The 27,722-nt window shown below is 35.9% G+C and overlaps 2 protein-coding genes across 2 annotated transcripts; both read left to right on the plus strand.

The window, feature by feature from the left end:
* Nucleotides 1-1,417: 1,417 nt before the first annotated feature.
* Nucleotides 1,418-22,892, plus strand: LOC110695932 (formate--tetrahydrofolate ligase-like). The gene is made up of 5 exons (XM_021873165.1): nt 1,418-1,829; nt 2,372-2,521; nt 20,250-21,425; nt 21,805-21,951; nt 22,385-22,892. The coding sequence occupies exons 1-5, from the start codon at nt 1,668-1,670 to the stop codon at nt 22,658-22,660; spliced, it is 1,911 nt and encodes a 636-aa protein (XP_021728857.1). The 5' UTR covers nt 1,418-1,667; the 3' UTR covers nt 22,661-22,892.
* A 674-nt stretch (nt 22,893-23,566) lies between these two features.
* LOC110695933 (protein trichome birefringence-like) lies at nt 23,567-27,645 on the plus strand. Its single transcript, XM_021873167.1, has 6 exons — nt 23,567-24,613; nt 24,888-25,080; nt 25,206-25,399; nt 25,490-25,648; nt 26,074-26,440; nt 27,212-27,645. The coding sequence occupies exons 1-5, from the start codon at nt 24,051-24,053 to the stop codon at nt 26,405-26,407; spliced, it is 1,443 nt and encodes a 480-aa protein (XP_021728859.1). The 5' UTR covers nt 23,567-24,050; the 3' UTR covers nt 26,408-26,440; nt 27,212-27,645.
* Nucleotides 27,646-27,722: the final 77 nt, after the last annotated feature.

A 27,722-nucleotide genomic window follows, 5' to 3' on the forward strand; every position in this document is an offset into this window, starting at 1 on the left:
AAACATAATTTGAGGATATGATAAGTACATACTTTGCAGCTATTCAAAAAAAAAAAAAAAGTACATACTTTGCAATAGATGTGATTTTGTCATAATGAAGTTGACTTGAAGTTATAATTCTTAATTTTGAATTTTTTATAAAGTTATGTTGTTGACCAGGCAAATTTAAGTATTTATTTATGGGCTTATTTGGTGAAGCATGCTGTCCAAAAAGTCCAAACCTTTAGTTCAACCAATTTTATTATTTTTTTTTTAAAAAAAAAAAAATTAAAAATCAATGTTCAAGTCTAAGGTACTTCCTAGGAATACAATGTGAGTGAAGAATGTAGGATAATCTCACTTATGTTTCCTCATTGAAAAATTCTGATTCGTTCTTCGATATGAAATTGGAAGAAAGTGTCGATAAACACAGTAATATTTTAAGATGGTAATTGAAGATTATTAAGTTTTTTTTGAGAATCTTTATTTTTTAAAATAGGCCCTTTTTTTTAGCCTAACAAAGTTGGACATCATGGTGTCTTTCGTGTTAACTTAAAGTACCTAAGGCCCTAATCATTTTACCTTAAAAAAATATTTAGTTAAATAATTTCGGTTCAGTAAAATTAATTTCGGTTTGGTAAAAATAATTTCAGTTCAATAAAAATTAGTAAACTTAAAGAAAAAATATAATAGAAAATCAGTAAAAATAATTTCAGTTCAGTAAAAATAATTTCAATTCAGCAAAATTAAGATGAAGTGAACTGAGCCTAATTGGTGACTAGAATAATTTCTTGCATCTTTTAATTACCACTACAACAAATGTCTAAAACATCCAAATTATTGATCAAAACTCGATTTTGGGACTTTAAAGGCATGTTGGTATATTTTATGACCCTAGGAACACTCCCTACATCCTTTTTTTAATTAAAAAAAAAATCTTCAAAATAATTCTAAATCGTGTATTATCCCTTTTAATTATTAAAGAAATTTTGATTAATCTAACATCAGATAAGTGAGGAACAATTTGTTTTTCAAGGACCCCATGAGACCTCGAGATACCATTTATTTCGGTTCTTTGTTGTAGATTCACAGGTAATGAACATATTTATTTATTGTCATTGGCCGAATGTCATCCCATGCCTTTATGTGATCAACTAGTGTTTGTGTATATTTAAAACAATATTATTATAAATTCAAAGTTCGTATATAGTGAATCTAATAAGGTTCAACATTAAGATGCGTTTTCTTCTCTTGCTGTTTAAGGGACCTACGAAACTTTATTTAGAGGTAATGGAAGCCATCTAATTCATGTCACCTCTTGTATCATAACAACTTATCAAGTGGCCTACTTTGGGCATCATGGGTTGAGTTATGACAACCTCATTTTCCATTGCATTTTTTTTTTAAATATTGCAAAAACACTAGGATAACACACTTTTGATTGAAATTCATGACAAAAGATTTCCACCTCACAAACACTACTCCTAGGATAAATACCATCCAATCCAAAACATACTTGTATTATTTATTTATTCAATGAAAATTCCCTTTATTATCCATAAAGCAACTGAAATTAGAATATTCACGACCCAATAATTACAAAGTTGGTACTCTAATAATTGTACAAACTTTGAATCAAAAGAAAATATTCATCAATCAAAAAATAAAAATCAACAAAATATAAAAAAATGGGATCATCGAAAACTGTGAGAAAGTTAGAGGTGGCGTCACCTGTGCCGGCGGACATTGACATTGCGAATTCGGTGGCGCCGCTTCACATCGCCGACATTGCCGCCGATCTCAATCTCTCTCCTCACCACTACGACCTCTACGGCAAATACAAGGCCAAGGTTTTCTTCTTATTCTCTCTCCTTTGACCTTTTTATTGACTTGCTTTTCCATTTCACTTCACTCTCATCAGTTACTTTCTACTACATCGAAAATGATTGAATTTTTGATCTGGGTTTGCTTAATTTTGTGTTTTTCTTTTTATTTAGTTTTGATTTTGCTTTTTTTTGTGTTTATGAGATAAATTGATTGAGAATTTGAGTGATAGATTGAATTTTAACCTGGTTTTGCGTATTTTTGTGTTTTTTGGATGAATTGATTGAGAATTTAAGTGATAAATGATTATTGATTAATTCTAGCCTGATTTAAGCAGTAATGGTTACTTTAGATGGAAAAATTGTCAATTTTTGTCAGTCAACCCATCTTAATTATACATTGTTCTTTTCCCAGATTTAGTATTCTTTCTCATTAAAGATTATATAGACTTTTAGTTTTGTTGCCAATTTGCTTATAGTAATGTATCTTTTGCCTTGCCTGCTTGATGTGGGTGTTGTTGCTTTTTGGGCACCTTAATTTAGCAAAATCTCGATTTTGTTCGAAATAGGTTTTGTTGTCTGTGTTGGATGAAGTTCAAGACTCCCCGGATGGATATTATGTCGTGGTTGGTGGAATTACTCCGACTCCTCTCGGGGAAGGCAAATCTACTACTACTGTTGGTCTTTGTCAAGCCTTGGGAGCTTTCCTTGATAAGAAGGTAACTAAGTTTGTTTTCAGTGATTAGTGATGTTCTATTTACTTGGTTGTATACATGACACTATTTCTTTATCTTTTGTTTGGTAAGACATGATATGTAAGTACTCCCTCCATTTCTATCTACATGTGTCTTTTGAGGTTACATGCTCTAATTATAAGGAGTAATTAGTCGTTGCATTGAAAGTTAAAGCTAACAAATATTAGTACTACTATAGATGAATAGACCATTTAGGGCAAGTCCTTATCTTACGAGAATATGCCATGCTGTCTGCAAAGTCATTTGGTGCTTACAGGTTTTACTATTATATGCTTGCTAGAAAGTAATGGGTGCTTTGCATGGATTAGCATCTCTTTGACTTTGTAACTTTCTGACATTTGAATTTGAGAGGAAAAAGATTCAAAAGTTTATGTGTTTCCTCATTTCAATTTATTCTGTAATTAGATGCTTTTGATCACGAGAACTTCACAAATCTAATCAGTATAATCACAATTATGAGATTACCCTTGTAAATTTACTTGATCAGCGGACTAGGTAATTCTGAATTACTGATCTATGAGTATGGTAATACATTTATTATACTCTCTCCGTCCCATTATTTCGTGCATGCATTTTTTTTTGGGTGTCCTAAAATGTTTATCGAAAAAATCATATAATTATTACATACTTTTTATCTTTCCCATACAAAATACACATATACCCCAAAAAATAAAAAATCATTACTTTTTTTTTTTACCCGTACAATATTCTCTACTTTTTATTATTCCCATATAATATTCTCTAATTTTTATCTTTCCAATAGAATATTCTCCTACTTTCACCATTCTCCTTAATTACCGTGTTTTTGGAGAAATATACATGAAATTATGACACGGAGGGAGTATTAAAATAGCAAGATAAGTTGTTTCTCGAGTCAACTACTATTCCTATATCATAATTGAGTATAAAATGTGAATCACCAAACATTAAATTTATAAAGTGTGGAATATACCTATAGATATTATGAGTTTATGACTATAGCAACGATTAAGATGTTAAAACTTGGTTGAGTTAAAAGTGGAACACTTTATATATATATATATATATTTATTTATTTTTTCCAACTCTGCTTGAATTCCTATTACTGTGATTCAATATTTGTGTTCCTAGCTACTCCTTTAAAATTTTAAAGTTTTTGGATTTTAAGCAGGACAATCATAATTTTTGTGCTTGTCTTAGATTTTAGAAAATCGTCTATCTTCCATATTTCCATGATATCAATGGTTGCATGGTCCATTATCTTTTGCTTAATTATTTTGCTCTCCCATCCGTGACCTTTCAATTTGTCCCCTGTATTCCATATTTGGGGTATGATTTTGTGTGCCGTGTATTATTCACATCATTATAAATATAATTACATAATATTGCATCATCATACTTATATGACATCATTATACTTTATGACATCACTATTGCCAAGTTACATCACTTCATTATACTTTTATGAAATCATTATAATCAAGCCACATCACATCATTATACTTATAAGACATCATTATATTTCAAAATTTCATGAACTTCAAAATAGATACAAAACTCATTCTTGGTACTTAATAAAGATCTTTATATGTGTCTTATAGTTTCAGACCACCTTATATGACCTTAGGAGTCACCCCACGCATTCAGTTTATTTTCTGAAAAAATGTCAAAAACGAACCCGAAATCATGTATTATAGTCTTCAATTTTGGACATTTTTCACTTTTTTGGACTTGAAAAAAAAAATTGTGTAAATGCTTCCTATTGACAATTTGACCCTAATACACCCTTAGAGTCCATTTTGGTGGGTAAAACCATCCAATATGCCTTTTAAACTATCAATTTACCCGTTTAAAAATTGCATTGATTTCATCAACTCAAGGCTATCACAAACACTTATGACAACATATAATGATTATATATGGTTCCAAACGACATTATATGACCCCTGGATGTATGCCTTAATATCTTGAGACTTTTCGACATTGGGTCCCGAAAAAAAATTGCCATGAAGCTTCCTATAGACCCTAATATTTCGTGGGAGTCCAATTGGATGGGTGGAACCATCCAATATGCCTTTAAGCATCCAATTTACCGTTTTTGTACGCGCCTCCTCTTAAATTGGCTATAAATGTCGATCAATCAATCAATCAAAGCCTTAATCCCATAAGTTGGGTCGGTTACATGAACCACATTTGATTATTCCGTGTAATTACAACAATGATCCTCTTCCTCCACGGCTCCACCCCTTACGATCCAATGCCTCATCCTTATGCAAATCCAAAAACTTCATATCCTTCCTAACTCCTTCCAACCAAGTCATTTTCGGGCTCCTTTTCCCTCATTTAATCCCTCCACGGTCCCACCTTTCCATTCTTCGTACCGATGCACCCTTGGGTCTCCATCTTACATGTCTAAACCAATGTAGATTTTCCCTTAGTTTGTCTGCAATGTCCGCCATGAATAACCTCGTTTTTGATTCTATCTCTTAGAGTAGTCCCGTACATCCACCTTAAAATTCGCATTTTCATAACCCAAATTAAAGAGGACAAGATGACCCATGAGACACTGAGAGGCCAATTTGATGGTTAACCATCTACCTTAGAGCAACTCTAATGGTTGCTTTTAGGGACTAGCTTGCAATTTTAATAATTTTCAAGCTAATAGCCAAACCATTGGAGGATACTTTGATAATTAGCTTGGCCAAGCTAATGCCAAGCAAATTAGCTTAACTAAGCTAATTAGCTTAGAAATTAATTGTCTCTAATAAAATACTAATTATTTAAAAAATAAATCTAAAAAATCTAAATGCTAATTAGCCTAACCATTGTGGTATGAATTAGCTAGAAGAAAGAATATCTTTGCAATCCTAAGTGGCATGGCAAGCTAATTTTGCAATTAGCTTGCCCTTGGAGTTGCTCTTAGCTCCTAATTGTCAAGATTGTCACTTATGGAAAGGGATGTCAATGGGGCAGGCGGGACAAATGTTGGCCTTCCCATCCCCATCCCTACCTAAAATTGTCATCTTCATCCCTATCCCTGCCTGTGGGTCCAAAATTCATCCCGCTCGTACAATTCCAAAACCATCCTCGCCCCACCCCCACTTGGATATCTATCCCCACTTAATTCCCACCTAAGACGTGCCAAATCCTCACCTCCCACTGCATAGTCCAACATAATTAAAATAGATAATAAAAAAAAAATTGTTAATATTACGCACTTTTTTAGTGATAATATTAGTGTATTACAAATTATTATATCTACTATTTTCATTTAAATAATTTTTTTTATAAATATATAAAAGTATATGATTTTGTTATAAAATATATAATTTGCAATAAGATACTAAACACTTAATAAAATATATGCCCATACCCATCCATTACCCACTCAAATGTCATAGATTTTTTAGACAAGGGAAAAAAATTGCCCAAATGTTTTCTATGTACACTAATACACCGTGGGAGTCCATTTGGGTGGGTAAAACTATCCAATATGCCTTTAAACTGTCAATTTACCCTTTTACAAATTACCCCGATTTCATAAACTATCCAATATGCCTTTAAAGACTATTATCCACGCTTTTTAAGGAATTTTGAGGTTATGGGTCCGGTGTGGAAAAGTGTTGAGATTCTTGAGGATATATCTTAGGGTCGTATAATGCCTTTTGGAACTATATATGACCATTATGTTTTGTCATAAATATCTTAGGGTCGTATAATGCCTTTTGGAACTATATATGCAAATCCAAAAACTTCATATCCTTCCTAACTCCTTCCAACCAAGTCATTTTCGGGCTCCTTTTCCCTCATTTAATCCCTCCACGGTCCCACCTTTCCATTCTTCGTACCGATGCACCCTTGGGTCTCCATCTTACATGTCTAAACCAATGTAGATTTTCCCTTAGTTTGTCTGCAATGTCCGCCATGAATAACCTCGTTTTTGATTCTATCTCTTAGAGTAGTCCCGTACATCCACCTTAAAATTCGCATTTTCATAACCCAAATTAAAGAGGACAAGATGACCCATGAGACACTGAGAGGCCAATTTGATGGTTAACCATCTACCTTAGAGCAACTCTAATGGTTGCTTTTAGGGACTAGCTTGCAATTTTAATAATTTTCAAGCTAATAGCCAAACCATTGGAGGATACTTTGATAATTAGCTTGGCCAAGCTAATGCCAAGCAAATTAGCTTAACTAAGCTAATTAGCTTAGAAATTAATTGTCTCTAATAAAATACTAATTATTTAAAAAATAAATCTAAAAAATCTAAATGCTAATTAGCCTAACCATTGTGGTATGAATTAGCTAGAAGAAAGAATATCTTTGCAATCCTAAGTGGCATGGCAAGCTAATTTTGCAATTAGCTTGCCCTTGGAGTTGCCTTAGCTCCTAAGTCAGATGTCACTTATGAAAGGATGTCATAGCACAAATGTTGCCTTCCCATCCCATCCCTACCTAAAATTGTCATCTTCATCCTATCCCTGCCTGTGGTCCAAATTCATCCCGCTCGTACAATTCCAAAACCATCCTCGCCCCCCCCACTTGATATCTATCCCCACTTAATTCCCACCTAAGACGTGCCAAATCCTCACCTCCCACTGCATAGTCCAACATAATTAAAATAGATAATAAAAAAAAAATTGTTAATATTACGCACTTTTTTAGTGATAATATTAGTGTATTACAAATTATTATATCTACTATTTTCATTTAAATAATTTTTTTTTAATAGAATAGTATAAAAGTATATGATTTTGTTATAAAAAATATATAGATGTGGGTGCGAAGTAAGGATGAGGCGGGTATGAAGTGGGGCACGTGGGCGGGGCGGGTACTACGTAAAATCTATCCCCGCCCCATCACCCATGGCGGGCTTGATTTTTATCCCCATCCCTAACCAACCATTCTCGGTATTTTATAGACATTTTTATATTTGTTATATGGCTTCAAACCACCTTAAATGACCCCAGAAGTCACATTACGCATTCAGTTCATTTTCTAAAAAAATGTCAAAAATAAACCCGAAATCAATATAGTCTTTAATTTGGGATAATTTTTCACTTTTTTAGACAAGGGAAAAAAATTGCCCAAATGTTTTCTATGTACACTAATACACCGTGGGAGTCCATTTGGGTGGGTAAAACTATCCAATATGCCTTTAAACTGTCAATTTACCCTTTTACAAATTACCCCGATTTCATAAACTATCCAATATGCCTTTAAAGACTATTATCCACGCTTTTTAAGGAATTTTGAGGTTATGGGTCCGGTGTGGAAAAGTGTTGAGATTCTTGAGGATATATCTTAGGGTCGTATAATGCCTTTTGGAACTATATATGACCATTATGTTTTGTCATAAATGTTAGTGGTGGGTTTGAATTCACAAAATCTGTGCCAGGTGTGAACGGGTAAATTGACCGTTTAAATGCATGTTGGATGATTTTACCCACCCAAATGGGCTCCCACAGGGTATTAGGGACCATGGTTAACATCTCGATAATTTTTATTTACGGGCGAAAAAAGGTCAAAAAAATCCCAAAATTAAAGGCTATTATCCACGCTTTTTGAGGAATTTTAAAGTTACGGGGCCCGATGGCGAAAAGTGTTGAGATCCTAGAGGATACATCTCAGGGGTGATATAATGCCGTTTGGAACCATATATGACCATTATATGTTAACATAAATGTCCGTGGTAGGCTTGAGTTCACGAAATTGGTGCAAGGTGCGAACGGGTAAATTGACCGTTAAAAGGAATATTAGATGGTTTAACCAACCCAAATGGGCTCCCGGAGGATATTAGGGATCATGGTAAACATCTTGTTAATTTTTATTTCTGGGCGAAAAAAGTAAAAAATTCCCAAAATTAAAGGCTATTATCCACGCTTTTTGAGGAATTTTGAGATTATGGGGCCCGGTGGAGAAAAGTGTTGAGATTCTAGAGGATACATCTTAGAGTAATGTAATGCCGTTTGAAACTATACATGACCATTATATGTTGTCATAAATGTCCGTGGTAGGCTTGAGTTAACGAAATCGCGCGGTGTAAGTTGCGAACGTGTAAATTGACTGTTTAAAGGCATATTGGATGCTTTTAACCATCCAAATAGGCTCCCGAAGGGTATTAGGGATCATGGTAAACATCTCGGTAATTTTTATTTCCGGGCGAAAAAGGTTAAAAAATCCCATAATTAAAGGCTATTATCCACGCTTTTTGAGGTATTTTGAGGTTATTGGGCCCGGTGGCGAAAAGTGTAAAGATCCTAAAGGATACATCTCAGGGTCATATAATGCCTTTTGGAACCATATATGACCATTATATGTTGTCATAAATATCCGTGGTAGGCTTGTGTTTACGAAATTAGTGCAAGGTGCGAACGGGTAAATTGACTGTTTAAAGACATATTGGATGGTTTTACCCACCCAAATAGGCTCTCGGAGGGTAGTAGGGACCATGGTAAATATCTCGATAATTTTATTTTCAGGGAAAAAAAAGATCAAAAAATCCCAAAATTAAAGGCTATTATCCACGCTTTTTGAGGAATTTTGAGGTTATGGGGCCCGGTGGGGAAAAGTGTTGAGATCCTTGAGGATACATCTTACGGTCATATAATGCCTTTTGGAACCATATATTATCATTATTTTTTGTCATAGATGTCCGTGGTGGGTTTGACTTGGTGCGAACGGGTAAATTGACCGTTTAAAGGCATGTTGGATGATTTTACCCACCCTAATGGGCTCCCGGAGGGTATTAGGGACCATGGTTAACATCTCGATACTATTTATTTACGGGCGAAAAAGGTAAAAAAATCCCAAAATTAAAGGCTATTATCCACGCTTTTTGAGGAATTTTAAAGTTACGAGCCCCGGTGGCGAAAAGTGTTGAGATCCTCATCTTAGGGTCATATAATGCCGTTTGGAACCATATATGACCAATATATGTTGACATAAGTGTCCGTGGTAGGCTTGAGTTCACGAAATCGGTGCAAGGTGCGAACGAGTAAATTGACCGTTAAAAGGAATATTAGATGGTTTAACCAACCCAAATGGGCTCCTGGAGGATATTAGGGACCATGGTAAACATCTCGTTAATTTTTATTTTCGGGCGAAAAAAAAGTCAATCCCAAAATTAAAGGCTATTATCCACGTTTTTTTTGAGGAATTTTGAGGTTACGAGGCCCGATGGCGAAAAGTGTTGAGATCCTAGAGGATACATCCAGGGTTATATAATGCCGTTTGGAACTATACATGACCATTATATGTTGTCATAAATGTCCGTGGTAGGCTCGAGTTCACGAAATCATTGTAAGTTGCGAACGTGTAAATTGACTGTTTAAAGGCATATTTGATGGTTTTACCCACCTAAGTGGTCTCCCACATGGTATTAGGGATAATGGTAAACATCTCGGTAATTTTTTTTTACGGGAGAAATAAAGGTCAAAAAATCCCAAAATTAAAGGCTATTATCCACCCTTTTTGAGGAATTTTGAGGTTACGGGGCCGTGGCGAAAAGTTTTGAGATCCTTGAGGATACATCTCAAGGTCATATAATGCCGTTTGGAACCATATATGACCATTATATGTTGTCATAAATGGCCGTGGTAGGCTCGAGTTCACGAAATCGGTGCAAAGTGCAAACGGGTAAATTGATTGTTAAAAGGCATATTAGATGGTTTAACCAACCCAAATGGGCTCCCGGAGAATATTAGGGACTATGGTAAACATCTCGTTAATTTTTATTTCCAGGCGAAAAAATATCAAAAAATCCCCAAATTAAAGACTATTATCCACGCTTTTTGAGGAATTTTGAGGTTACGGGGCCCGGTTGCGAAAAGTGTTGAGATCCTAGAGGATACATCTCATTGGAACTATACATGACCATTATATATTGTTATAAATGTCCGTGGTAGGCTTGAGTTCACGAAATCGGTGTAAGTTGCCAACGTGTAAATCGACTGTTTAAAGGCATATTGGATAGTTTTACCCACCTAAATGGGCTCCGTGAGGGTATTTGAAATAATGGTAAACATCTCGGTAATTTTTATTTCCGGGAGAAAAAAGGTCAAAAATTCCCAAAATTACAGGATATTATCCACGCTTTTTAAGGAATTTTAAGTTATGGGGCCCGGTGGCGAAAAGTGTTGAGATTCTAGATGATACATCTCAGGGTTATATAATGCCGTTTGGAACTATACATGACTATTCTCTGTTGTCATAAATGTCCGTGGTATGCTTGAGTTCACGAAATCGGTGTAAGTTGCGAACGTGTAAATTGACTGTTTAAAGACATATTGGATGGTTTTACCCACCCAAATGGGCTCCAGGAGGGTATTAGGGATCATTGTAAACATCTCAGTAATTTTTATTTCCGGGTGAAAAAAGGTCCAAGAATCCCAAAATTAAAGGCTATTATCCACGCCTTTTGTGTTATTTTGAGGTTATGGGGCGCGGTGGCGAAAAGTGTTGAGATCTTAAAGGATAAATCTAAGGGTCATATAATGTCTTTTGGAACCATATATGACCTTTATATGTTGTCATAAATGTACGTGGTAGACTTGTGTTTACGAAATCGGTGTAAGGTGCGAACGGGTATTTTAACTGTTTAAGGGCATATTGGATGGTTTTACCCACCCAAATGGGCTCCCGGAGGGTATTAGGGACCATGGTAAACATCTCGATAATTTTTATTTCCGGGCAAAAAAAGCTCTAAAAATCCCAAAATTAAAGGCTATTATCCACATTTTTTTAGGGATTTTGAGGTTATGGGGCCTAGTGGGGAAAAGTGTTTGAGATCCTTAAAGATACATTTTAGGGTCATAAAATGCCTTTTGGAACCATATACGATAATTATATTTTGTCATAAATGTCCGTGGTGGGTTTGAGTTCACAAAATCGGTGCAAGGTGCGAACGGGTAAATTGATCGCTGAAAGACATGTTGGATGATTTTACCCACCCAAATATGCTGCCGGAGGGTAATAGGGACTATGGTAAACATCTAGGTAATTTTTATTTATGGGCGAAAAAAGGTTAAAAAATCCCAAAATTAAAGGCTATTATCCACGCTTTTTGAGGTTACGGGGCCTGGTGGCGAAAAGTGTTGAGATCGTAGAGGATACATCCAGGGTCATATAATGCCTTTTGGAACCATATATGACGATTATATTTTGTCATAAATGTCCATGGTGGGTTTAATTTCACAAAATCGGTGCAAGGTGCAAATGGGTAAATTGACCGTTTAAAGGCATGTTGGATGATTTTACCCACACAAATGGGCTCCCAGAGGATATTAGGGACCATGGTAAATATCTCGTTAATTTTTAATTGCGGGCGAAAAAAGGTAAAAAAATCACAAAATTAAAGGCTATTATCCACGCTTTTTGAGGAATTTTTAAGTTATGGGGCCCGGTGGCGAAAAGTGTCGAGATTCTAGAGGATAAATCTCAGGGTTATATTATGCCATTTAGAACTATACATGACCATTATATGTTGTCATAAATGTCCGTGGTATGCTTGACTTCACGAAATCGGTGTAAGTTGTGAATGTGTAAATTGACTGTTTAAAGGCATATTGGATGGTTTTACCCACCCAAATGGGCTCCAGGAGGGTATTAGGTATCATTGTAAACATCTCGGTAATTTTTATTTCCAGGTGAAAAAAGGTCCAAGAATCCCAAAATTAAAGGCTATTATTCACGTTTTTTGAGTTATTTTGAGGTTTTGGGGCGCGGTGGCGAAAAGTGTTGAAATCCTTAACAATACATCTTAGGGTCATATAATGCCTTTTGGATCCATATATGACAATTATATTTTGTCATAAATGTCTGTGGTGGGTTTGAGTTCACAAAATCGGTGCAAGGTGCGAATGGGTAAATTGACTATTGAAAGGCATGATGGATGATTTTACCCACCCAAATGGGCTCCCGGAGGATATTAGGGACCATGGTAAACATCTAGGTAATTTTTATTTATGGGCGAAAAAAGGTCAAAAAAATTCCAAAATTAAAGGTTATTATCCACGCTTTTTGAGGAATTTTGAGGTTACGGGGCCTGGTGTCGAAAAGTGTTGATATCTTAGAGGATACATCTCAGGGTCATATAATGCCTTTTGGAACCATATATGACCATTATATTTTGTCATAAATGTTCATGGTGGGTTTGAGTTCACAAAATCGGTGCAGGTGCGAACGGGTAAATTGACCGTTTAAAGGCATGCTGGATGATTTTACCCATACAAATGGGCTCCCGGAGGATTTTAGGGACCATGGTAAACATCTCGTTAATTTTTAATTGCGGGCGAAAAAAGGTCAAAAAATCACAAAATTAAAGGCTATTATCCACGCTTTTTGAGGAATTTTTAAGTTATGGGGCCCGGTGGCGAAAAGTGTTGAGATTCTAGAGGATACATCTCAGGATTATATTATGCCGTTTGGAACTATACATGACCATTATATGTTGTCATAAATGTTTGTGGTATGCTTGAGTTCACGAAATCGGTGTAAGTTGCGAACGTGTAAATTGACTGCTTAAAGGCATATTGGATGGTTTTACCCACCCAAATGGGCTCCAGGAGGGTATTAGGGATCATTGTAAACATCTCGGTAATTTTTATTTCCGGGTGAAAAAGGTCCAAGAATCCCAAAATTAAAGGCTATTATCCACCCTTTTTGAGTTATTTTGAGGTTATGGTAGGGTTGGCAAAAATTGACCTGACCTGAATAACCCGTCCCGAAAAAAGCGGGTTTGGGTTGAATTTTTGACCCGAAAACTTAAATGGGTCGACACGAAACCGACCTGATAATTAAATGGGTTAGGTTAAGGTTGAAATTTTCAACCCAAAAATGACCCACCTAACCCGAAATAAGTTACATAGTAAAAAAAAAAAAAAAAAACACCCAAAGTTTACCCGCCCTAGCCCATATTTAGGTTCTAATAAAAACTAAAACCCTAAAATCCTCTCACACTCTTACTCCTCGTCCTCATTTCTCACTGCCGAAGCTCTTTCTCTCTCCTATTTCAGTTTCCTCTCTATTCAACCATGGAAAACCATATTGCAATTCAAAAATAGGCAACGGCAGACAGTTCCTAGACTTCCTACGCATTAAAATTATGAAGAATGAGAGGTGGCGGCAGCGGTTTTATTGATACTTTAATAGTATCAAACTATCAACTAGCAAGTCCTAAGTACTAATTAGGGAAATTAAAGGATTTAATGGTGTGAGGAAGCTGATGTTTGATGATGTTTACTGTACTATTCTAGTATTCTCATGTTTTTGTTATATATCCTCTAATTTATGATATGTAAGGTATGATTTTTAATTAAAAGAAAAAATTTGGGCTGTAATCCTAAATTAGGAATTTAGGATTGTTACTTTGTTGTTTATTTTGGTTTGAAATGAAAATTTATGAACTTTTTTTACAAAAATCAGTTTCCGAACAAAGAAACTTGATTTAGACCACCAAAAACAAGAAAAGTTAGGTCAATTACGGGTTGACCCGAACCCGAAATTATCGTTTCGGGTCAAGATTTCCAACCCGAAAAGGTTAAATGGATCAGGTTGGGTTGGGGGGTTGCTGACCCGAAATTAGGTGACCCGAATACGAACCCGACCCGATCTGATCCATTTGCCAGCCCTAGGTTATGGGACCTGGTGGCGAAAAGTGTTGAGATCCTAAAGGATACATCTAGGGGTCATATAATGTCTTTTGGAACCATATATGACCATTATATGTTGTCATAAATGTCCGTGGTAGGCTTGTGTTTACGAAATCGGTGCAAGGTGCGAACGGGTAAATTAACTGTTTAAGGGCATATTGGATGGTTTTACCCACCCAAATGGGCTCCCGGAGGATATTAGGGACCATGGTAAACATCTCGATAATTTTTATCTCCGGACAAAAAAAGGTAAAAAAATCCCAAAATTTTTATTATCCACGCTTATTGAGGAATTTTGAGGTTATGGGGCCTGGACGGGAAAAGTGTTGAGATCTTTAAGGATACATCTTAGGGTCATATAATGCCTTTTGGAACCATATATGACAATTATATTTTGTTATAAATGTCCGTGGTGGGTTTGAGTTCAGAAAATCGAGGCAAGTTGCGAACGGGTAAATTGACCGTTGAAAGACATGTTGGATGATTTTACCCACCCAAATTGGCTCCCGGAGGGTATTAGGGACCATGGTAAACATCTAGATAATTTTTATTTACGAGCGAAAAAAGGTCAAAAAAATGCCAAAGTTAAAGGCTATTATCCACGCTTTTTGAGGAATTTTGAGGTTACGGGGCCCGGTGGCGAAAAGTGTTGATATCCTAGAGGAAACATCTCAGGGTCATATAATGCCTTTTGGAACCATATATGACCATTATATTTTGTCATAAATGTCCATGGTGGGTTTAAGTTCACAAAATCGGTGCTAAGGTGCGAACAGGTAAATTGACCGTTTAAAGGCATGTTGGATGATTTTACCCACACAAATGGGCTGTCGGAGGATATTAGGGACCATGGTAAACATCTCGTTAATTTTTAATTGCGGGCGAAAAAAAGTCAAAAAATCACAAAATTAAAGGCTATTATCCACGATTTTTGAGGAATTTTTAAGTTATAGGGCCCGGTGGCGAAAAGTGTTGAGATTCTAGAGGATAAATCTCAGGGTTATATTATGCCGTTTGGAACTATACATGACCATTATTTGTTGTCATAAATGTCCGTGGTATGCTTGAGTTCACGAAATCGGTGTAAGTTGCGAACGTGTAAATTGACTGTTTAAAGGCATATTGGATGGTTTTACCCACCGAAATGGGCTCCAGGAGGGTATTAGGGATCATTGTAAACATATCGGTAATTTTTATTTCCGGGTGAAAAAAGATCCAAGAATCCCAAAATTAAAGGCTATTATCCACAATTTTATAGTTATGTAAAGGTTATGGGGCCCGGTGGCGAAAAGTGTTGAGATCCTAAAGGATACATTTAAGGGTCATATAATGTCTTTTGGAACCATATATGAACATTATATGTTTTCATAAATGTCCGTGGTAGGCTTGAGTTTACGAAATCGGTGCAAAGTGCGAATGAGTAAATTAACTGTTTAAGGGCATATTGGATGGTTTTACCCACCCAAATGGGCTCCCGGAGGGTATTAGGGACCATTGTCAACATCTCGATAATTTTTATTTCCGGGCAAAAAAAGGTAAAAAAATCCCAAAATTAAAGGCTATTATCCACGTTTTTTTTTGAGGAATTTTGAGGTTATGGGTCTAGTGGGGAAAAGTGTAGAGATCCTTAACGATACATCTTAGGGTCATATAATGTCTTTTGGAACCATATATGACAATTATATTTTGTCATAAATGTCCGTGGTGGGTTTGAGTTCACAAAATCGGTGCAAGTTGCGAATGGGTAAATTGACCGTTGAAAGGCATGTCGGATGATTTTACCCACCCAAATGGGCTGCCGGAGGGTATTAGGGACCATGGTAAACATGTAGGTAATTTTTATTTACGGGCGAAAAAAGGTCAAAAAAATCCCAAAATTAAAGGCTATATTATCCACGATTTTTGAGAAATTTTGAGGTTACGGGGCCTGGTGGCGAAAAGTGTTGAGATCCTAGAAAATACATCTCAGGGTCGTATAATGCCTTTTAGAACCTTATATGACCATAATATTTTGTCATAAATGTCCATGGTAGGTTTGAGTTTACAAAATCGGTGCAAGGTGCGAACGGGTAAATTGGCCGTTTAAAGGCATGTTGGATGATTTTACCCACACAAATGGGCTCTCGGAGGATATTGAGGACCATGGTAAACATCTCGTTAATTTTTAATTGCGGGTGAAAAAAGGTCAAAAAAATCACAAAATTAAAGGCTATTATCCACGCTTTTTGAGGAATTTTTAAGTTATGGGGCCCGGTGGCGAAAAGTGTTGAGATTCTAGAGGATAAATCTCAGGGTTATATTATGCCGTTTGGAACTATACATGACCATTATATGTTGTCATAAATGTCCGTGGTAGGCTTGACTTCACGAAATCGGTGTAAGTTGGGAACGTGTGAATTTACTATTTAAAGGCATATTGGATGGTTTTACCCACCCAAATAGGCTCTAGGAGGGTATTAGGAATCATGGTAAACATCTCGGTAATGTTTATTTACGGGCGAAAAAAGGTCCAAAAACCCCAAAATTAATGGCTATATTATCCATTTTTTTTGGAAATTTTGAGGTTACGGGGCCCGGTGGCGAAAAATGTTGAGATCGTAGAGGATACATCTCAGGGTTATATAATGCCGTTTGGAACTATACATGATCATTATTTGTTGTCATAAATGTCCGTGGTAGGCTTGAGTTCACGAAATCGGTGTAAGTTGAGAACGTGTAAAGTGAATGTTTATAGGCATATTGGATGGTTTTACCCACCTAAATGGGCTCCCGGAGGGTATTAGGGATCATGGTAAACATCTCGGTAATTTTTATTTTTGGGCGAAAAAAGGTCAAAAAATCCCAAAATTAAAGGGTATTATCCACGCTTTTTGAGAGGATACATCTTAGGGTCATATAATGCCTTTTGGAACCATATATGACCATTATATGTTGTCATAAATGTTCGTGGTAGGCTTGAGTTCACGAAATCGGTGCAATTTGCGAAAGGGTAAATTGACCGCTAAAAGGCATATTAGATGGTTTAACCAACCCAAATGGGCTCTCGGAGGATATTAGGGACCATGGTAAACATCTCGTTGATTTTGTTTCCGGGCAAAAAAAGTCAAAAAATCCCAAATTTAAAGGCTATTATTCACGCTTTTTGAGGAAGTTTGAGGTTATGGGGCCCGGTGGGGAAAAGTGTTAGAGATCCTTGAGGTTAAATCTTAGGGTCATATAATGCCTTTTGGAACCATATATGACCATTATATTTTGTCATAAATGTCCGTGGTGGGTTTGAGTTCACAAAATCGGTGCAAGGTGCGAACGGGTAAATTAACAATTTAAAGGCATGTTGGATGATTTTACCCACACAAATGGGCTCCCGAAGGGTATGAGGGACCATGGTAAACATCTCGGTAATTTTTATTTACGGGCGAAAAAAGGTTAAAAAAATCCCAAAAGTAAAGGCTATTATCTATGCTTTTTGAGAAATTTTGAAGTTACGGGTCCCGGTTGCGAAAAGTGTTGGAGATCCTAGAGGATACATTTCAGGGTCATATAATGCCGTTTGGAACCATTTATGACCATTATATGTTGTCATAAATGTCCGTGGTAGGCTTGAGTTCACGAAATCGGTGCAAGGTGCGAACGGGTAATTTGACCTTTTAAAGGCATGTTAGATGGTTTAACCAACCCAAATGGGCTCTCGGAGTATATTAAGGACCATGGTAAACATATCGTTAATTTTTATTTCCGGGCGAAAAAAGGTCAAAAAATCCCAAAATTATAGGCTATTATCCACGCTTTTTGAGGAATTTTGAGGTTATGGGGCCCGGTGGCTATAATTGTAATTTTAGAAATATTTTGGCTTTTTCAAACCCAAAATAAAAGAGGACAAGATGTTTCTCATGAGACACCGAGAGGCCAATTTGATGGTTGGAAACATCTACCTTAGCTCTTATCTCTCAAGATAGTCGGTTATGGACACGTAGATCATTATCGACTTGATATCACCCCTGACATTTCTATGATGAACTAGTTGGCGTTATGATTCAAAACAACATTTTATGATCTAGGGGTGCAATCCTCATAAACATGGAGTATTTGACACCGAGTTCAAAAACTATTTGAAATTGTTCAGATTTAGTGTATTACGACCTTCAATTTAGCATCTGGATAACATTTTCTGGTCTAGCAAAGGTAGATATGGTGGTATTTCCCATGGTCCCTATGAAAACCAGGGAAGTCTAATCGGCGATTAGAATCATCTTTTGTAACTACTGACTACCACTTCAATAGATGTATGAGAAACCTAAATTACTGAACCAAACTTGATCTTCAGACTTTAGAGAGTTGTTACTTGGCTATGCCTAATAATGTTTCAAACCAATTTTTGCTACCCTAGGGTACATCCTCTGCAATCTGCATCCATTTCCTTTTTGAAAAACATTTACGAAATTGCTCCAAAATCGTGTATTTTAGCCTTTAATTTCTAAAAGAAATAATTGACTTTTCCAAACCCAAATTAAAAGTGAACGATGTGCTTCTCATGGACCCCATGAGACTCCGAGAGGCCAATTTGCTGGTTAGAACCACCCACTCTGGCTTTTAACTATCAATTTAGTTGTTTATGGACACTCTTTTTGTCATAGACTTGATGTCATCTCGTGCCTTTCAAAGATCAACCAGTGAGCGCATATGATTCAAAATAACAGTTTATGTTGTTGGGATGCATTTCCCATAATCAATAGATTTTTTATTTTTTTTTATTATTTATTTATTTATTTTTTTTTAAAATTTGGTCTGATGTCGTGTATTATGGCCTTGAATTATAGCTGATGTCCAGTTTTAGTTGATAATCTTCTGTCACATGTTTTAACTATCACTAGATTCACTACAACTGATGTCTCTAATACACCTTAAGTTTCAAATAAAACTCAATCTCTAGACTAAAGAGACTTAACTATTGTGATTGTGGAGACACTCTATGCATTCATTTTTGTTTTTTGCAAAATTTCTCAATATTGATGTGAGATCGTGTATTACAGCTTTTTTTTTTTTTAAGAGAAATTTCGACTTTCCAAATCTAGCAAGAATAGAGGACAAGATATTTCTCATGGATCTCATGAGACCCTAGAAGGCCATATAGGTGGTTGGAATCATCCGTTTTGCCTCTTAACTAACAATTAAACGGTTATGAACATGCTTATCATTATTAACTCAATGTCACCTCGAGCCTTTTTAGGACCGTATATTGGGTGTATATGGCGCTAAACAACCTTTTATGATATCAGGATAAACCCCCCACCATTATTAAAAATTCTGACACCGAGTTCCGAAAATTGGCTGATTTTGTGTATTATTTTCCCTTTGCATCCAAAACACACTTTGGTAAGACTCAAGGTGCTTCCAATGCTTCCGAAGAGACCCAGGAGGGCTAATAGGTGGTTTGAGCCATTTATTCAGTGCGACTCACCACAAAAAAAATTCTAATATTCGAATTTATGACACCAGTGTTTACAGTTTCTAGATTAAATATCTATGTAGAGTTATCCTCTTTTTGTGAATGTGTTAACTTACCTTCCAAAGCTGCGTACACTTCTCTGCAGCATTGGGCCTGTTGGCTCTTCCTAGATAGGCTCATAGTTTTCTAGAATCCACCCCTTAGATTGTCATATTCCAAAGTTTACTGAAATACCTAGATCAACTAATTTGATTCTCTAATACAGTGCTCCATCCTTTCCATATATTGTCCACCTTTCTATATTGTTTGTCCCATGCTCTTGTACTCTTTGGTTAAATAATGTATAGTAACACAATCAAAATTTTCTGTTCCCATATATTGACATGCTATAAGCTAGTGTCCCCCCTCTCTCTCTCTCTCTCTCCCTTTTTTTTTTTTTTTTTTTTTTTTTTACATGGAAAAAATCAACATGGTCAGTATCTTTGGTAGTATAAATTGCCCCATTGCTTGTGTTATGGACATTTTAAAGATAAATTTTTTCTTTAGTGTTCCATCATAAGTAATCTTTGTGTTTGATCTTTTGAAATCTCTAATCAGGTTCATGTTCTTCCAGGTTGTTACTTGCCTTCGTCAACCATCACAAGGGCCAACTTTTGGAATAAAAGGTGGTGCAGCTGGTGGTGGTTATAGTCAAGTGATTCCAATGGATGAGTTCAACCTTCACTTAACAGGGGATATACATGCTATAACAGCTGCAAACAATCTTCTTGCTGCTGCCATAGACACCAGAATTTTCCATGAGGCCACACAGTCTGATAAAGCTCTGTTTAACCGGTTGTGTCCCCCTAACAAAGAAGGTAAAAGAACCTTTTGTAACATAATGTACAGGCGTTTGAAGAAGCTTGGTATTGATAAGACTAATCCAGACGATCTTACACCGGAAGAGGTCACTAAATTTGCTAGGCTTGATATTGACCCTGATTCTGTTACATGGAGGAGAGTTATGGATGTGAATGACCGGTTTTTGAGGAAAATTACTGTTGGTCAGGGGCCTGATGAGAAGGGGATGACTAGGGAAACTGGATTTGATATATCTGTTGCTAGTGAGATAATGGCAGTTTTGGCTCTAACAACGTCCTTGGATGATATGAGGGAGAGACTTGGAAAAATGGTGATTGGAAATAGCAAGGCTGGAGAACCTATAACAGCTGATGACCTGGGCTTAGGTGGTGCTTTAACTGTACTGATGAAGGATGCAATCAACCCCACGCTGATGCAGACTCTTGAAGGAACACCAGTGCTTGTTCATGCTGGTCCTTTTGCAAATATTGCTCATGGTAATTCCTCTATTGTTGCTGACAAGATTGCTCTGAAGCTGGTTGGGTCTGGTGGATTTGTAGTTACTGAAGCGGGATTTGGTTCTGATATCGGAACTGAGAAGTTCATGAACATTAAATGCCGATATAGTGGTTTGACTCCGCAGTGTGCTATTGTCGTTGCCACAGTGAGGGCTTTAAAAATGCATGGTGGTGGACCACAAGTAGTGGCTGGCAGGCCTCTTGATCGTGCTTACTTAACAGAGAATGTGGGCCTTGTGGAGGCTGGCTGTGTTAATCTTGCTAGGCATATTTCAAATACTAAGGCCTATGGTTCAAATGTTGTGGTTGCCATAAACATGTTTTCTACTGACACAGAAGCAGAGCTGAATGCTGTTAGAAAAGCAGCAATTGATGCTGGGGCATTTGATGCAGTTATTTGTACTCATCATGCCCATGGTGGAAAAGGAGCGGTTAGTAATGAATACTCTAGAGTTAGTTATCAATATTAGGGATGTGATGCTAGACTGAGTAGCCTTTTCAGTTGAAACACCTTTTTCTTGTTTCATGTTATTGGTTTTTTGTTTTTTTTTTTTTAATTTAAAAAAAAAATAGAAAACTGAAAACAAAAAACGATGCCAAACAAGCCCTAACAATCAGAGTAGTGGTATACATTTCTTTGTTAGCAACTAAGCTCACTAGTTATCAGTGTAGGAACCTTTATTGTTTTCCGCTGATGCTTGATTTTACTTTAGTAAGATATGGAATCAATGTTACCTATCTCTTTGACTGCCGATTATTTTGTGAGTGGAATTCCATCTGGATCTGATGCTGTACTTTGATATGTTTCAGGTGGATCTTGGCATAGCTGTTCAAAAAGCATGTGAGAATGTAACACAGCCTTTGAGGTTCTTATATCCTCTGGATGCTAGCATCAAAGAGAAAATAGAGGCAATAGCAAAGTCTTACGGTGCTGCTGGTGTTGAATACTCAGAACAGGTCAGCAATTTGGTTATTTGGACTAGTCTGGGTGATAAATGCTCTTTGATACGCTCCTTAATTGAATTATTTACATTTAAGATTAATGACTGTTGTACTCTCAGCCTCCTAAAATAGAAAGTTTTGTCTACACGTGCTTATGCAATGCAAGTCTATGTTATAACATCATTTTCTAGACTCACTATTTGGTTAATGTTGAAGTATTTGTTCCTTTAGTCAATGATATAATCTTCATTTACCTAACAAATATTGAACTAGTGACCTATTTTTTTTTATCTTTAAGAAATTGCCATTAATACAACATATTTAAAGTGTAGATAACGTATTTTGGAATCTTTGTATATTAGCACCAAACCATTCATAATATTAATGCTCTAATCATTGCCATGATATAAGCATGTTGAAAGAGTCTTCCCATTTCTTCTGTTTTTAGGCTGAGAAACAAATCGAGATGTACAGCAAGCAAGGCTTTTCCAATCTTCCAATCTGCATGGCAAAGACTCAATATTCATTTTCTGACAATGCTGCTGCAAAGGGAGCTCCAAGCGGATTTATTTTGCCTATTCGGGATGTGAGAGCTAGTATTGGTGCTGGATTTATTTATCCTTTGGTTGGAACCATGAGTACAATGCCTGGGCTTCCTACAAGGCCTTGCTTCTTTGATATTGACCTCGACACTACTACTGGGAAGGTTATTGGTCTTTCTTGAAGATCAAATAATCAGGATAGATTTGAGACCGAGTTCTCTCTTCCAGCACAAACTTCTTGGAGACCTTTCATTCTGATTTTGTATGAACTTGTATGTCTTATGAACAAATGTTTCTTATTGCTTCACTAAATAAAAAGAATCTAATATGCCTTCCCTTTGTTCTGTTTGCGTATCCCAACCTGTGCATCAATGTTGATATAATTTTTAATATTGATTATATACTTTGTACAAAGTATTTCGTTTTTTTTATAGCTGTAGAAACTTGTTAATGCTACATTGCTACCCACCTGTAGTAGACGGGCTCATTACTTCTGCTCCAAGTGTTAGTTAGAATGTGAGGAACATGTAGATCTGCAAATCAAAAAACAAAGAGCTTATTTCTTGCATCCCAGTAACTCGGGTGAACACACTCTTCCATTGTGGCTTCCCATCATCGGTAGGAGGCCTTGTTAGCTCGATGGCTATAAGCCTAGAGCACCTCCACCGGCTAGGAATAATGTCTGTGATCCAATCAATGTGGTGTCTTTGATATGTCTTACCTTTGTTCATATTTAGGGGAAATAGGTCTGCTGTCAAAAAAAAAAAAAAAAAAGAGATGATGATCATTGACATAAATGGTGCCTATTGCCCTTGAATTAGATTGGGAAAGATGTTACCATTCCATATGTACATTGTTTTTGTATTTATATTTGTTGTTGACTTGTCAAAAAAAAAAAAAAATTGTTTAACAATATTTGATTGAAATCGCATTTTTATATAACAATAATTTTCTTAATTAGCTATGGATACCTATTAAATAACAATAAAATGCTACAATATTTTTATAAGACTATAGCTAGTTTAAGTTAATATACATCACAATTTTAGTTTTATTTATATGTACAATTACATATTTTTGGTGGATATATATACATACACTTTGTAGATACATTAATTTTAAACATGCGTTGTTATTATTATTACTTTTTTCTCCCTAAGTCCCAAACCATAAATTAACAAGTGGTAAAAATATGGCAAATATTGATCAATGATATAAAAATTACTCCTACATAAATTGTGCAACATTTGTGTGAGGTACATCTATCATAAACCTAATTGTGCAACAAAAAAGGTACTCCATACTAAATTAGACCTTAATTACTTACGCCGATATTTGAAAATAGATTTTTTTTTTCTTTTTCGGAACTGAGACAAGATCCTTAAATTTGCCGTATTAGGTATTCTTTTGAGAGGAGGGAATATAGAAGTCCCAACAACAATTTTAAACTTAACCAACAATCATCATCAATTACTTTCCATGATTAGTATGCATTGAGAGGCGATAATCATCACTTTTTATCGTCACTCTGCATCAACTATTCCATTTTTTTTCTGGGAATTTGGAGAGATAATGGATTACACAACAAAATCACAAATGACAGATCAATCAAAACCCAATTTTTTACCAGTAAAAACACCAAATTTATCTGTAATTTCAGATACCAGAAAATCCATGTTTTGTGTTTATGTTTTTATGTTAACATTTATTTTCTGCACTTTTTTCATTCTTTTCAACAACCCATCTTCTTCTTCTTCTTTGAAATACATTGCTAATTTCAAAGACTTCTCTCATTTTTCTTCCTTATTCACCCATTTCTTCCCCAATTCTTCTCCAAATTCTTCTTTTGTATTAGGAATAAATAATACTAATACTAATAATAGTAACAATCATATTGTCAATAATGTGTCATTATCATCATATCATTATCCTCCAAAAATTGGGGATGAGTTGTATGAATCAATGTTAAATTGTGATTTATTTGATGGGAAATGGGTTAAAGATGATTCATACCCACTTTATTCACCTGGGTCTTGCCCACATATTGATGAGCCCTTCAATTGTTATCTCAATGGTAGGCCTGATAATGCCTATGAGAGGTATAGATGGCAGCCTCATGGGTGCAACATTCCTAGGTAATAATAATGCTGCACTTTTGTTTTATTTTCTTGATTTTGTTGGGCATGAATTTGGACATATATGTGTTATTGATGTTAGAAAATTATATAAAATTTAATCTTTATACAATGTTACGCGGTACTCCCTCTGTTCCTTAAAGATACGATCAGTTGCATTGCGATTGAGTATGTGAATCCATGAGTATAGTCTATATTTCATGCAGATGAAATTGTGTATTTTTGTTTAAGTGAGACTTATTTGAGATGGTTTTATGTATTGTTATAATGGCAGATTAAATGGCACCCATATGTTGGAATTGTTGAGAGGGAAGCGTCTTGTTTATGTTGGTGATTCATTGAATAGGAATATGTGGGAATCACTTGTATGTATACTCAGAAATGCAGTGGAGAATAAAACCAGGGTATTTGAAGCTTCTGGAAGAGAAGAGTTTCGCACTGAGGGTTCTTATGCCTTCATATTTGATGTATGATTGGTGATAATTCATTAAAAAGATTTTTCATTCATTTCAGAGAGATGCTAGTTAGTTGATAATGTTGTCAGGATTTAACACATCTGTAATTTGTTGTATGATTGTGTGTGAATTGTTAGGATTACAACTGTTCAGTGGAGTTCTTTAGGTCCCCATTCTTGGTTCGAGAATGGGAAATGCCTGACAAAAATGGAACAAAGAAGGATACACTGAGGCTTGATTTAGTTGAGAGGGAATCTGGCAGATATAAGGATGCAGAATTTCTGATCTTCAACACTGGACATTGGTGGAGTCATGAGAAAACTCAAAAGGGGTAATATCCTGCTAGTTCAACTCGTCTTTCATGCATTGTAATTTCTTACTCCAGGATAGAAATTGATGGATAAAATAAAATTTTGTGCAGGGAGGGTTACTATCAAGAAGGTAGTCATGTCTATAGTCAATTAGAGGTCAATGAGGCTTTTCGACGAGCATTGACAACTTGGGGAAGATGGCTGGAGGCTATGGTTGACCCCATGAAAACACAAGTTTTCTTTAGGGGATATTCAAATTCTCACTTTGGGTAAGTTTGACAGCAGAAGTCTGACATACTTTCAACATAATGTAACAGTTGCTGAATTTCAAATTAGTAGATTGTTTTGTGATTTGATTATTATTTTGTCACAAATACTTTCAACATAATGTAACAGTTGCTGAATTTCAAATTAGTAGATTGTTTTGTGATTTGATTATTATTTTGTCACAAAGAGAGATCCAAAATTGTCAGTCAGTAGCTGTGCCTGATCAAATATTGGTTGTTTATCATTTAGACATGAAAAGGATATATGTGAGTTCTGCATATATTCTGAAGCTTACTGTTTGTTCCTTTACTCTGTTTCATGCCTTTTGTTGTTAAGACTTTTGTTTCTTTTGCTCCAAAATATTTTAGTTCTTGATCACTGCTGATAGTCTCTCTATTAAATTGTCTGTAACTTTCATGATTTGCAGAGGTGGAAGGTGGGATTCTGGTGGTACATGTGATAAGGAAATTGAGCCGATCAAGAACGAAACAGATCTACCAGAACAACCCCCCATGATCAAAGTAGTGGAGAATGTGATAAAGGGGATGAAAGTACCGATTTTCTATCTTAACATCACAACACTGACTGACTACCGGAAAGATGCCCACCCTGCAGCTTATAGAACACAGGAGGAGAGGCTTTCACAGCCAAGATATCAAGACTGTGCTCATTGGTGCCTTCCTGGTGTTCCTGATACTTGGAATGAACTAGTGTATTCTCAAATCTTGATAAGAAATTACCAAAAGCAACATCAAGGATAATACCAACTAGAGCAGTGCCGTTAAAGGACATGGGTAAATTATTAATGAGGTTTCTGTTTACTGCTTCAGTCACTACATGATAGTGTAGCTGGTATCATGAAATTTACTTTGCTCGGGATCAATTTAGGTTCTACTCTTATCATGTCTTTGAAGTTGGTTTAGTGAGCGTTTATATTTGAAAGTCTGCAACTCCTCGTGGTTGATGAATGCATGCTGTCTCCTTGTTTTTTTTACTCTCTTCCTCTTGCACAAAACTTAATCAATGTGGCATGGTTTTTAGTTGTGTTTGCTTTTGTTTGAAATCGTCTTCATTGGCTACTTTATTAGTTATTAAGTTTAAGCTGATGTTGACTGGCCTACTAGTGCTGGGATTACCTTATTGATTTTGATTAGGAGGTGGGGTGGGGTGGGAAGGGAGACTTATATGTACCAGATGATTTTTAATAAGGGCTTCAATATATAACTTGAATTTAGTTCTTAAGCTCTTGAATTGAGGACTTTGAAATTTTACTCTCTGACTATTTCTACATGATGCTCAAGCATTTTGTTGATGTATGATTATATGATATACAATGCTCGAGATTTAAACGAGATAATATTGGCTGTGCAGAAAAAAAGTTTGGCATTTGACTGATAATGTAGTAAAAATTGAAAAGTTAGAAATATGATGAGCTCTCTTAACTGGTAGCCATTTTGCTTCCGTTTCATCTTAAGGATAAGTGATTAGTATTTTACTTGCCTTTCTTGAGTCATATTTTTCTACTAGCACCTTGTAATTTCTGTCCATTTTATGTATATCTGAAGGCCGGAGTGATGGATGTAGAACTTCTCAAGGGAGCCCACAGGACACAACCAAAGATGATGAAATTTTGGATTACTGCAGCAATATGGGTAAGTCATATCCATCTATTGTCTACTACTTTATATGGAGTATTTAGTAAAGAGTACATTTTTAAACAAGATATAAGGATGAAAGATAGATAAGCAGAGTACAGGCTGAAATAGAAACTTCAACAGGCCTCTTTTCCTCGGCCCTCATTGGCCTTGTTTAGTAGTCATTGTTTCTTGGGATTGATAGATATAGCTCTTTCCAGACAATTGTTTTGGTGCTATATCTTGTACCAAAATGAACATGATCTTGTACATGGTCAGAAAAAGTCTTGCAATCTTTGGTAGGTTTGTTTCTGTAATTCAACTTTATATATTAAGGTTTTTGTAATACAGTTGTTAAGGCAATTTCTTCTTTATATGGGATTTAGTATATTGAATCATGCAAGTGTTAATGTTATCTTTTTACCATCGTTGATCAGCACCA

The sequence above is a fragment of the Chenopodium quinoa genome, unplaced genomic scaffold (assembly GCF_001683475.1).
Source record: "Chenopodium quinoa cultivar QQ74 unplaced genomic scaffold, ASM168347v1, whole genome shotgun sequence".
Taxonomy (NCBI): Eukaryota; Viridiplantae; Streptophyta; class Magnoliopsida; order Caryophyllales; family Amaranthaceae; genus Chenopodium; species Chenopodium quinoa.

Coding starts and splice junctions, on each gene's coding strand:
- LOC110695932 (XM_021873165.1), top strand. CDS start 1,668: ATGGGATCATCGAAAACTGTGAGAAAGTTAGAGGTGGCGTCACCTGTG. Junction 1,830..2,371: donor ACGGCAAATACAAGGCCAAG/GTTTTCTTCTTA, acceptor TGTTCGAAATAG/GTTTTGTTGTCTGTGTTGGA. Junction 21,426..21,804: donor CCCATGGTGGAAAAGGAGCG/GTTAGTAATGAA, acceptor GATATGTTTCAG/GTGGATCTTGGCATAGCTGT.
- LOC110695933 (XM_021873167.1), top strand. CDS start 24,051: ATGGATTACACAACAAAATCACAAATGACAGATCAATCAAAACCCAAT. Junction 24,614..24,887: donor CATGGGTGCAACATTCCTAG/GTAATAATAATG, acceptor TTATAATGGCAG/ATTAAATGGCACCCATATGT. Junction 25,400..25,489: donor CATGAGAAAACTCAAAAGGG/GTAATATCCTGC, acceptor AATTTTGTGCAG/GGAGGGTTACTATCAAGAAG.